The 12,981-nt window shown below is 31.0% G+C and overlaps 2 protein-coding genes across 4 annotated transcripts in view; one reads left to right on the top strand and one right to left on the bottom strand.

The window, feature by feature from the left end:
- Window positions 1-1,217, top strand: part of LOC107619809 — a 16,386-nt gene extending 15,169 nt beyond the window's left edge. The window contains exon 7 of the mRNA XM_016322088.2: window positions 463-1,217. Coding sequence (XP_016177574.1) covers window positions 463-1,071 — 609 coding nt within the window. The 3' untranslated portion in view covers window positions 1,072-1,217. The remainder of the gene's footprint in view (window positions 1-462) is intronic.
- LOC107619656 (protein ACCELERATED CELL DEATH 6) lies at window positions 7,717-11,152 on the bottom strand. 3 transcript variants are annotated; one of them, XM_016321949.2, is made up of 5 exons: window positions 10,902-11,152; window positions 10,434-10,802; window positions 9,206-9,704; window positions 8,964-9,062; window positions 7,717-8,855 (listed from the first exon to the last, which is right to left on the bottom strand). In XM_016321949.2, the coding sequence occupies exons 2-5, from the start codon at window positions 10,758-10,760 to the stop codon at window positions 7,804-7,806; spliced, it is 1,977 nt and encodes a 658-aa protein (XP_016177435.1). In that variant the 5' UTR covers window positions 10,761-10,802; window positions 10,902-11,152; the 3' UTR covers window positions 7,717-7,803. The 3 variants fall into 3 exon arrangements, with proteins under 3 accessions (XP_016177435.1, XP_016177434.1, XP_016177433.1); XM_016321948.2 differs by having other exon boundaries at window positions 8,964-9,110; window positions 10,434-10,825; window positions 10,902-11,099; XM_016321947.2 differs by having other exon boundaries at window positions 8,964-9,110; window positions 10,902-11,082.

Raw genomic sequence — 12,981 nt, 5'->3', positions numbered from 1 at the left:
TCAAATTTGATTTCTAAATTACTTTTTTTTAAAAATATATATTTAATATTTAATTATTTTTGTTATATTTTTTAATTTTTTTTAAATTTATTTGTCATTACTAAAGTTGTCGTTATCAGTTATATGAACCATCAAGTTTCGAATATAATTTTAAGAGGAGTGCTAGGGCTAGCAATTTTTGTGTTTTATAACTATAATTGGTCATCAATAGTATTTTTAATAGTGTGAGATTATATCCAATGGTGGGAGATCACTCACTTTTCTTTTGATGGTTAAGTGATGACCATAAAACACAAAAATTGCTGGCCCTAAACTTTCTCTAATTTTAATAGTTTATCCTATTCTTATTTATTAAATGTTTAATGAAATTCAGTTGTCTAAATAAATAAGCATTATAATTAGGTAATAAATAGAGGTAAAAGTAAAAATATTATGAAAAAAAATCAACTCATGCATATGCAGGAAGTCGAGAGTATCATACCACATATGAAGAAGGAATATTTGAACAGGGAGAATAAGACACCTAGAGATTTATTCACAGAAAACCATAGGGAATTGTTAAAACAAGGTGAGAAATGGACCAAAGCAAATGCAGGATCTTGTAGTGTTGTAGCAGCTCTTGTAGCCACCATTACATTTGCTGCTGCTTTCACGGTTCCTGGTGGCAATGACCAAATCAAGGGTTATCCAATTTTCTTACATAAAAGCTTATTTGTGTTATTTATGATATCAAATGCAACATCACTTTTCAGTTCCACAACTTCTCTTCTCATATTCCTGGCACTCCTCAATTCTCGCTATGCCGAGGATGATTTTCTCAAGTCATTGCCTTCAAAAATGATCATAGGGCTTTCCACTATGCTCTTTTCTCTAGCCAACATGATGCTGGCATTTTGTGCAGCACTTTTTCTAACGCTTAAAAGCCAGGCATGGATTGTTATTCCTGTAACTTTTCTTGGTTGTGTGCCAGTTATTTTTTACATTTGGTTGCAGTTTCCATTGCTTATTGAGATTATCATGTCAACTTATGGACCAGGAATTTTTAATAGAAATGTTAAGCGTTGGCCCTGATTGATGGAGTACAGTTACTTTCATTATGTAATAATAAGCACAGATTTGTGGTGGCAACAAATCAAATTAAGTGCATATATTCTCAGTGTATATATTGGAATTGTGTTCTTATTTATTCATGGGAAGTGTAATGATTGATACTCGTTATTAATTTGAACAAGTGTAATAACCCGTTCATGCACCCGATAAAATTTAAATTATAATTTTAAATTATTTTATTAAAATAAATAGAATATTAATTGTACATATAAAAATTTAAGTCACATATGCTAATTATTTTTTTGTTATGATTATTTATATATATATATGGTTATTTTTTATTCTACAATCGAGTAATAATTTTTTATTTTTTATATCTATGCATATTCTCTAATCCCTTTTCATATGCATGATTAACAATTTTTTTAAAATGTGATATTTTAAATTTTTTTCTTTCACGTATTTTTATATATTGGCAAGAAAGCAAAACCATATATTGTGACTTTTTTTTCTTTTTCGCGCCTTAATCTTAATTAATAAATCTTGTATCCACACAATATAATTAAATTTTTAATCATTCTAGTCACCAAAAAAATTTTTAATCATTCTAATTTATTGATGAATTACATTTCTCTTAATAATTCTATTACTAATTTGAAGTACAAAAAAAGGTGATACATATATCCAAAAAAGAAAACAAACTTAAAAAAAAAAATCATATTAAAAAGTTTAAAAATAACATATCCAAAAAGAATAGTCATAATATATAAATTGAGACAACAATTTAAATTTCTCTAAAACTAATTTAATCAATTACCAATATTAGAATTAAATTATTTGAATAATATTTAATCTATTATAATCCTTAGATACGTATAAATTAGAGTCATTCTCATAACAACCAACCGAAATAACATCATAAGATCGAACACTTAGATTCCGTACAAATTCAGACTATCTTATTGTTAAAATTGTCAAATTAAATTGACTTTTATTCTCCTCAATGGCATTGTATTAATACACCAGAAGGCCGGTAGTTTCTGAAAAAATCACAATATGTTATAAAATTATTTTTAATACAAAAAGCTTAAGAGAAGAAAATTTAAATATAGTACCAATCTTTGAATTGCATCTTCAAGGTTGGCACGAACTTTACAAAACTCAACCTAAATTGAGGAAATTCAATCTCATTATATGCTCCACTTCGAATATTTTTGAACAAACTTAGAAAACATGGAGGGGATTAGACTTGAACTTGACCTACAAAGCTCCTTAGAAACAATTGCCCAATCAAAGAAGAATAACAGATTAGAAAAAAGAATGCTTTGATTCTTAGATTTAGACTCACTAACCACAAAGAAACACTATATATAACCTTTAGTAGTACAAAAATAATTATAAAAATTAATTATTGCAATATCAATTTACCATTATAAACGATAGTATCATATTTATAGCAATTAGAATTATAAATTTATGCTTAATTTTTTATATAATTATAATTAAGATATTTTTTTTAAATTAGTATAATTATGCATTATTCATTAAATGCTAATTGTAATATAATTATAATAAAGATATTTTTCTAAAAATAATTTTAGAAGAGAGAATAGTGCTTTCATTACATGAGAATAGTACTTTCTAAAAATAAATATATTTTTTTAAATTAGTATAATTATGCATTATTCATTAAATGCTAATTGTAATATAATTATAATAAAGATATTTTTCTAAAAATAATTTTAGAAGAGAGAATAGTGCTTTCATTACATGAGAATAGTACTTTCTAAAAATAAATATATTTTTTTAAATTAGTATAATTATGCATTATTACTTAAATGCTAATTATAGTATACTTATAATAAAGATACTTTTATAAAATAAACTTAGAAGAGAAAATAGTGCATTCATTTTGGCGGGAAAATGGATTTATGAGAAATCGGCACCTCACTTTTATTAGTTGGAAAAAAATCTAGTTTTAGTATATTAAGTAGATACAAAATTTTTTTAGTACCCTCATTATATGTTTTGTCCTCAACTCTGCAGCAGAAATATTTAAATACTCACTACCAACAGTTTCATACACGATGAATGATGCATAGGATTCTTCATCAGCAACCTTTAAATTTAGTGAATACCTATAAATAAAGAAAAAATATATTATCGCGAATCTCATTTAATAAAAACTGGAATAAGGTTTATTTTAAAAATAATGCACACCTTGGAGTAAAATTCTGTGATTAAGCTTTGCACCTTGAACATTGTAACCATCTCCTTCTTTTCTCATAGCCAAAGGACAAACATTGCAACTCTTGTACCACCAAGACTTTTTCCAGAAAAAATCCTTCACTATTCCAATGGTCACACAAACCGTTTTCTGAAATTTAGTAGTTTAATCAATTAAAACGGTGTCACCAAATGATTACACTCCATAAAAAAATATGGCATAAGAAAATTTTAGAATGTAATCAAGTTATATAAAAATTCCTATAAGATCCCTAATCTCAGAAATTAGTTTGTACGGATTCTTATTCAAAAAATCATCTTCCTTTGAATATGGAGCCCTTTTCTCAATGCGTGCAACCGGTGTTGGTGTCCCTGCCTCAATAGCCATTATTCTTTATTCACACAAAATTAAATTTGCGTTACAATATTGAAGATGCAACCATACACAACTATACTTACAATATAACTGTAATTTTAATAAACCAACAAAAATTTTAACCTTTGTCTGAATTTTTTAACTTCTTTCAAATCAGCATTGATCATCAATACAGAGTTATATGTTATATTTGAGACTCCCATTTTTGTTTGCATTACACAAAGAATAATAACATTAGACCTTCAAAATGAAGATCACTTTACCAAATTATTTTCAAATGAGCCAAAACTAACAGTACATCAACAGAAGCAAAAACACAACGAAAAGAAGGACAAAAGTGTAAGATGAAGAAAGAAAAACCGAACAAATAACTATTCCGGAATGGCGAAAGGGCGCATGCGGAGACGGAGCAGTAAGACGCAATGACAACAGTTCTAATACGGGGCGGTGATGGCGAGCACACGCGATGGGCTTCTTCTTCAAGTAATTGAATAGCCGCTAGGTTTCTCATAGTAAATGAGGGGAATTGCTACCCAATAACGTGACTTTTCAAGGGAGGAGGGGAAGGTAGAATTATGAGGGTAGGTGAGGGAGTTGAATCACTGAATGGTTAGGTTAGAGAGTGTTTGCTTTATATATTATCCACATTAATTATATGCCAAAATTTGTAGGAAAGAGATAAAAAAGGAGATATATAAATATGTATAATATTATTGCTATATATGAAGCAGGTTTATATTGCTATAATTATAGAGACTTACTATAATTATATCAAATTTAATTATGACTGTAAATAAATAAAATAGAAAACAATCAAAACTATTTTTTTTCTTTTTATAGTCAAAATTTACTGTAAATATAAAAAATAAAATCACTAATAATTAAAAATTTGAGTGAAAAATAAAATTCCATAATAAAAATTTAATTTGTTAATTAATTAATCTTATGTCCATATAATAATATATAGGAATAACAAAAAACTCAATTAATTATTTAATACTATATTTAAAAAAATACGAACAATGCACATTATATTATTTTTTTATTAATTAAATTATTACAATTCAAATTAATTTTAATAGAATAATTTAAAATTATAATTTCAATTTTATCGCGTGCATGGCACGGGTTATTACACTTGTTACGCTTAATAAAAATTGATCGATCTAAAAAGTAAATACGGAGGTGACATGCATGCGTATATTAATATATGAAGAATATATATTTAGAAGCATTTTTCTATTATATCACTTATTTACTCACAGCCTTAAAGTTTTTAAAAATATACAATTGTATTATCATTCAAAACACAAATTCATTCCTAAAATAATATAATCATACATTATTCATGAGCTAATTATAATGCAATTAAAGATATTATTATAACATAATATCTACTTACTATATTTCTATTACACTTTGTATATATCATCAAAAGATATATGTTTCATTATTTTTTTTAGATAAAATCTGTTTTTATCGGCAAAGAAATTGTGTTTAGGTAAACGATTTCTTATGTTTAGGTAGAGATTTTTTTCGAATATAATGAAAATACAAATAAAGAATTAAATGTGATACATATATCCAAAGAAAAAAAAACTTAAATATATCTGATGCAAAAAAATTTATATTAAAATATTTAAAAATAGCATATCTACAAAAAATACTCATAATATATAAATTGAGGCAATAATTTAAAATTTTTTAATACTAATTTAATCAAATACTAATATTAAAACCAAATTACTTAAACAGTATTGAATCTATTTTAGTCCTTAGTAACGTATAGAATAGAGTCATTCTTGTAACGACAACCAACTGAAACAACATCGTAAGTTTGAACATTTAGAATTCGTGCAAATTCAGACCATCTTCTTGTTAAATAAGGTTCATCATCCGCTATCCATGCAATGCGGTAAGGTATAGAATTGCCACACTGAAAAACCAAACTAACCCTTATTCCCCTCAATGGCATTGCATGCATGCAAAAGAAAGCCGATAATTTCTGAAAAAAATCACAATATTTTATAAAATTATCCTAATAACGAAAAGCTTAAAATAAGAAAATTTAAATATATTACCAATCGTTGAAATTGCATATCCGAGTTTGTCACGAATTTAGCAAAACTGAACTTAAACTGAGAGAATTCAATCTCATTATGTGCTCCATTTCGAAGATTTTCGGCCAGACGTAAAAAGCATAGAGAGGATAGAACTTGAACTTGGCCTACAAAGTTTCGTGGAAACAATTTCTCAATAAAAAATCGAGCTCCTCCCAAGAAAGCTAACTTTAACCACATTCCATTAGGTTGGTCATAATAGGTGAGTAGATCCAACCATCATTCGGTAAAGTAGAGATTATTGCCCCTTCTTTGAACGCTTACATCCATGTAGTTGGAACCGAATCAGTGAAGACAACTCGATGAGGTATTTCATGGATATGATATATTGTAAATGATTGTGGCAAAAGACAATCGAACTGGAACATTAGACGATAAGAATAACTTAGAGTAACAACAATTAATAAATGATCAAAAGAATAATATAATAGAATGAGTATATAAAAAATATTATAAAAAATTATAAATTGTACCTTAAAAGGATCAACTTCGATAAAAAACGAAGAATACATTCTTATTCTATGAAGTAGTAAAAAAAATTATATATAAAATTATGAGTTGACTCTCAAATTTAGATTCATGTACCACAGAAAAACACTATATATAGACTTTAGTAAAACAAAAATAAATATGTAAATTACTTATTATTAAGATAATTTTTTATTATATACAGTAATTACACATCATATATTAATTTTGTTAAAATTATATAATTTTATCATATCATGATTAGAATCATTATCTTCAATCATGATCAGAGAAATCCCGGACAATGAATAAGAATATTATACCTAATATACACATATTGAAATATAAATATATGTCCTGAAATTTAGAAATATAAATTCTATTATATCTTTCTAAATAAACCTAAACAACTCTACACTAATAGCCCGTGCCATGTCGTGTTTTTCAAGACTTATATTTTGGAACATAGAGAATTTTAATAATAATAGATGGGTAATTGAAATAGTTTATATACGAATTTTTCAAGTTATTATTATTATTATTATTATTATTATTATTAAAATGATTAAAAGTATTTTTAATTGATAATTGATAAGTAGTTTAATAATACATTAAATATTGATTTGATATAATTATAATGAAGATATGTTCTTAAATTAGTATAATTATATATTATTCATTAAATATTAATTATAATATAATTATAATAAAGATATTTTTTATAAAATAATTTAAAATAGAGAAAATTGCAATAATTTTGAAAAAAAAAACGGAGTCACGAGAGATCGATACGTCACTTTTATTAGTGGGAGAAAACCTAGTTTTAGTATATTAAGTAGATGTGATTATTAATTTGTTTTGTTGTTGTGAATATTATTCAATGCTAGACTCGCATAAAAAGTAAGAAGAGTACAAAGTATAATCATTAGTGATGGATGATTTTCAATCATGACTACCAAATTCTCACCAAATAAAATTGGTCACTAACCAAATCAATCATTAAATGGTGATCAAATTTGTCGTTGATAATAATTCGGCTTTTTAGTGACTAAATCGGTCATTGATCCTAAGTTTTTAATTACTTGTTTCTTTTACTAAATTTTAATTTTTATATATAATTATAATTCAACAAAATATAAAAATCATTCAACAGAGATATCATAAAGCTAACATATACATATACATGAATATACACATACATGATTGTAATGGTTTTGTGTGTGGGAGTTTAATTGCAATTGCTATAACAATTACATATACATGATTGTAATGGTTAAAAGAAGATGTACATATACATCATCGTAAGTGTAATTATCGAGTCCATTATCACTAATACAGTAATGATTAGAAGGTGATCAAAATTTATTCTTTTTTACTATTAATTAGTCATTAATATTTAAAAATATAGACTAAAGTATGTTATTAAATTACTAAAATAAAAAATTAAATTAATAACTAAAAATGATGGCAAAAAACTAAATTATGATGGCACTCTGACATTTCTCAACTATTATTTACCAAAGATTACAGACCTTATACATACAAAAACACATTGCAAGTGAATTATTGAGTGAGCCAATGCTTATCAGCATTCCTATCAAAGATGCTTGGCCCAAAGGTTGACACTGTGATCTCAAGAAAAAGTGGACACTGCAACCAAAGGAAGGAAAGAATTGGAACAAAAGCAAGACAACTTACAGGTATAACAATCCATAGTTTCCCATGAAGCATAACAAAGAGAGCTGCAGAAAATGCTACCAACATCGACGCCATAGAGATAAATAAAGTCATAAGGCCTACGATAAGCTTCAAAGGTAATGCCGTGAGAAAATCATCTTCAGCATAACGAGAAGTGAGAATGCCTAAGAACATTAATATGGAGGTTGCAGAAGAAAAGAGTGAGACTGCATCCGAGAATATAAACACCAAAAATGCCTTCTTCTTTGAGAAAATAGGGTAACCTGTGATCTGGTCATTACCACCTGGAACCGTAAAAGCGGCAGCAAAAACCACCGTGGCTACAAGAGCTGCTACAAGACTAAAATAAGTGGCTGTTCCTTTCATCCATTTCTCACCTTGTTTCCCCAAATCCTTGTGTTCTTCCGTGAACAATTGTCGAGCAGTTTTTTTGTCATTGTTTAAAGACTCCTTCCTTGAAGCTGGTGTGATACTCTCCACTTCCTTGAACCACTGTAATTCCCTTTGCATTTGTAAAGCGGCACCAGAGATATCATGAAGCTGTGCGCTCGGAGCTAACATTCCTGCCATGTGAAGCAGAGTGTTGCTATTCCTGTCCGTCATTTCAGCAAGTGCATTTTTCCAAACCATACCGTGAATAAGATCAAAAACACTCACTTGGCGATATTCAACACCGACAAATATAGCATTTCTCGGATTTTCACCTGCCCAGAAAACGTGTGGGTGCTTCTTTATCACTTCCTTGATAAACTCTGGGATCCCCATTTTGGCGGCTTGAATTAGTGCCAGACGTGCTCGACTTTTTTCAAGCTCTTCTTTTCTTAATTCAGATAGTTGTTCACATGCAATCTGTAGAAGCTCACGAGTGTGCTTGTAGGTTACGTTTGATTCATCAACTTTGTATATATTTCGTCTTCCTATCGTTAAGAATGAAGAGAGCAGTCAGTCCGCCACCCAACAAAAACTTAATGATTTTGAAAAGGTTCATTAATCAATCAATATATAGGGTAAGGAAATATACTCACTTCTCAAGATCCATCTTTCCCAGAATGTGAGTTGACGCCCACTAGGGAATGCAGAAGGTACACTTGCCAAAGCTTCCAAAAATGTTGACCCACCATCCCCTGCTGTTACTAACTTTGGGTAATTACGCAGTAACTTTAGAGCCTCATCTGATTAAACATTATGCTTGGATTGAGGTATATGAATTGTTAATAGAGAATATCATGTATGTATGTATGTATGTATGTATGTATGCAGTGATTACCTAATAATATCTGAGAGGAAAAACACATGCTGAGAACGCTAACCCCATTGATTCCCTTTTCAGGTGCTAATTCTTCCGCTGGAGTTTCGCGAAAAAGGTAGGCAGCAGTTTCCTTGTTACCAACGCTAAGAGCACGTGTGAGAGGAATCCAATGATCGTTTGAAGGAATTGTAAGCAATTCCCTGTTGCGTTGGACAAGGCATTGTGCCACTCTCACGTCTCTACCGTAAGTAGCTTCATGAAGAGCCGTGAAGCCGTGATTGTCTGTCAGTTTAACATCCTCCGTTGACATTAACGGCAACAACCTCTCCAGGATGTGGTGGTGCCCGAATAGAGCTGCCACGTGAAGAGGTCTCTTCCCCTCGTGCGAAATTTTCGCCTTCACTGCTTCCGCCGGTTGCGGATGGTTCTGAATAAATTTCAGAGTTGCATCCCAATTACCAGTGCGCAATGCCTCATATAATGGTGCATACCGTGGATCGTAATCCTCCACCACTTTCTGTTGGAATACAAAATATACATTAAAAATGAGTTAAACAACACATGTATTTATATACAAGTACATAGTGATGGATTATGCTGGTTGATTTTAGTGTGCACATAAGCAATTTTGTATTTGGCTTCTTACCAACTAATCAACATTCATTTGCTAAATGATTTAATTTGTTCTTTTACATATGGCACATACAGGAATTCTCCTTTATTCTGAATTTTTATGTTTAGCCTAGTTCTTCTTTCTTTGCTTATGTTTAGACTGAAATGAAATGCCCTTTCTGTGACAGAGTTTTCAGTTCTTCAATTAATTCTCTTCTCATCATGTGCTTCTAAGGCACAAACAAGCTCATGCTCAATAGCAGCGACTATTTTTTCAAATTTAGCGGATAAAAGAATACAGATTGTATCTGATCTCCAAATAATTTCATCTAGTATAGTTTATAATTTCACATATTCTAGCAGAGAAATCTTTAACAGAATCAGCACTAAACAAGTTTGGCTAATTCTCTCTTGCCTTTTATGTTGGTACTAAACTTATCTTTTAAAGCAAATGCCAAATACTCAAAATTTATTATCTTTTGTACCTTTTAAATCAAAAGTTGACTATTTAGCCTTTTTTGTTAAATTAAACACCAAACTTCAAGCATTACAGCAAGCATTAACAGTTTTTTTTTAAGAAATTTCATATTCATATAAAACCTCTTTTCAAAGTTTGAAGTTTAACGAGTTTGACCTTTGTTCCATAATGATGCTGCAATTTTTCCCAAGCTTCCTTGGCTGTAGTAGCATCCTTAATGCAGGGAAAAATTTCATCTGAAAGTACAGATTGGATGGTGAAGAGAGCCTTTGCATCTTTAGAGTAATTTTCTCTCAAAGTTTGTTGTTGCGCCGTGCTCAATTGTGCGTTTGCTGCTGGAACTTCAAAACCATTCTCCACAATTTCCCATAAGTCACTTAGCACTAGGAAGCGTTTCATTTTAATTGCCCAGAAATCATACCTGTCGCCGGAAAAGTTTGGTGCAGCAGGTAAGGAAAGACTAGTGCATGTCATGATCACCATGAAGAAATTATCAATGGAGCTCTGCTACCAAAGGATGATATTCTGCCACAATAAAATAGAAAATGCTAGAGAAAAAAGAGAAAATAAAAGAAAACATATGGAGCACGAAAATCAGAACAAGAACTTCTTGTCAATCAATACCTGGTAGCATAGAAAGCACTGTGTTTCAGGTCTGGTCAACGCTGGGAGATCTTGAATAGAGTAGTACTGTATCCAGAATTGTTAATTCATTCACCAATCACCACTCCCCAGTCCATAAAACTAGCCACTTTTAATATTGGGCCGTTGCGCTGTCATGTCGTGCTCGCATGTGAAAAGCTATATATTTTTCATTTTTTTATCCTACCATACTCGCAGGTCAACTTTCTATAATCAACTGTTGTTGTTCCACTGTTTATAGCCGTGCAGATTTAATATAAAATATTTGAATGGTCGATTTTCTATTTGGTAAGGTGGTGATGTGAATGAAGTTTGGGTGGCGCTACGGTGCATAAACTGGTTGTTTTCTACCGGAGAAGGGGCATTACTGTAAACTAACTTTGAACCTGCAACTGCAAGTCTCTACTCCTTCCTCTTGGCTCACTCACATCTGACTTAATTTGGTGTTAAAAATATATTTGTATTGTTGTGGTATTTCTTTCAGATATAGGCACTTAACAGGAGATGTATACTTTGTATGGTTGATCCTATGATATGAGTGCTAAACAAAGGAGTACTCTATTTATACATAAGGTTAGTCCTGAATGTTTGCTTGATTCCATTATGATTTATACAGCAAATTATATGTCTGTTATGCTTTTATAAAAAATCTATTTCTGCAATATGAAAATGTTGTTCTTGAATAATTGGTTGAATATTCAAATCCTGTATGATTTCATGTTATACAACAAGAAAGGAATAGCACACTGCAAATTTTCCTATACACTTTCGGACTTCCAGCATGTGCTGTTCCTAACATAGATCATTATCGTATGGCCCAAATTGCATAATAAGGCCGTATATAGCTTCGAGCTTGTTATCTAATTTCGATCTTTATTCAGGTAATAATGGTGAAGCATGCAATCCAAATGATATGTATTCCCTCAACCCAAGGCTAAAGCATATTTCTCTCACCGGCTCCTGGATATTATTATAGCCACTGGGCATTTAGATGCGCATTCTTCCCTGCAGTTACACGCATGAATATGCACCATTTAAGATAGGAAAAACAACCATTTGTACTCATAAATTTTATGAACGTTAACAAAAATACCCATTAAAAAAGGAAACTAACTTTGTATCCATCAAAGATGGATTTCGTACGAGAAAAGTACCCAAATCTTAAATTTATGTTGACTTTTTAATAAAATTCTAGAATTACCCTATCCTTTATCTTCAACTCTTCCTCTCTTCTTTTCCAAATCTCACATACTTTGATTGCCATTACCTTAACCACCCTCTATTCTCTATTACTCCACTAACCACCACTGCTGCCATCTTTCCACGCTGACGATGACAAAGACGACAACAAGGCAACCAGGCAATCCATCCGTTCCCACGCAACGCTACCACCTTCAATTGCAGCCACCCAAACTCTGCGGCAGTCTCAGCACTGTCTCAAGCCCATGCATAGATCACCTATACCTTGGCACAGTGGCAAGTTCAAAGTTTAGAGCCACCGGATTCAAGCTCCAGCAGCGCCGTTGCACAGAAATGCCGCAATGCCTCTCCGGCCAAGACCCCGTCTAATGCCGCCACAAGATGGAGAAGCTCCAGAAGCGAGACTGAACCGAGATCCAGTGCGCAAGGTCCCTTCCTGTGGTGCGATTCAATTCCTCCTAGGTCCACTTCAAGCTCATGGACTCCATGAAAAAATTTTCTATATATACAACAGTATAAATTACAAATTTATTATATAATTAACGAAGTTGAACAAATCTCCTGTAACTAATAATTTATTTACTTTTTATCTATACCCAAATTGAACCAATTGAGTGTATTCATTGTTCAAATTCTCTTAGAAATCGCCAATCATATCTATGTTAGGATACTTGTCAAGTCAGAAAATGTAACAGCCCAGACCACCCGCTAGCACGATATTGTCCGCTTTGGCACACAAGGCCTCACGGTTTTGCCTTTGACGATAGGGATGCTAGCCGAAGCCCCCCACACTCACTCGTCAAAACGCGTCATGCTAGGGAGAGGTATCCACACCCTTTTTGGAGAATAGGTTTTCTGTATT

Source organism: Arachis ipaensis, chromosome B09, assembly GCF_000816755.2.
Source record: "Arachis ipaensis cultivar K30076 chromosome B09, Araip1.1, whole genome shotgun sequence".
Taxonomy (NCBI): domain Eukaryota; kingdom Viridiplantae; phylum Streptophyta; class Magnoliopsida; order Fabales; family Fabaceae; genus Arachis; species Arachis ipaensis.
The sequence above is the reverse complement of the archived record's forward strand: the minus strand, read 5'-3'. Positions and strand labels throughout refer to the sequence as shown.

Excerpts from the sequence above, each read along its gene's own strand:
- LOC107619656 (XM_016321948.2), bottom strand. The coding sequence starts at position 10,760 with ATGGTGATCATGACATGCACTAGTCTTTCCTTACCTGCTGCACCAAAC. Across the intron at positions 9,705-10,433 it reads AGCATCATTATGGAACAAAG|AAAGTGGTGGAGGATTACGA; the intron begins GTCAAACTCGTT and ends GTATTCCAACAG. Across the intron at positions 9,111-9,205 it reads TTCCTCTCAGATATTATTAG|ATGAGGCTCTAAAGTTACTG; the intron begins GTAATCACTGCA and ends ATGTTTAATCAG.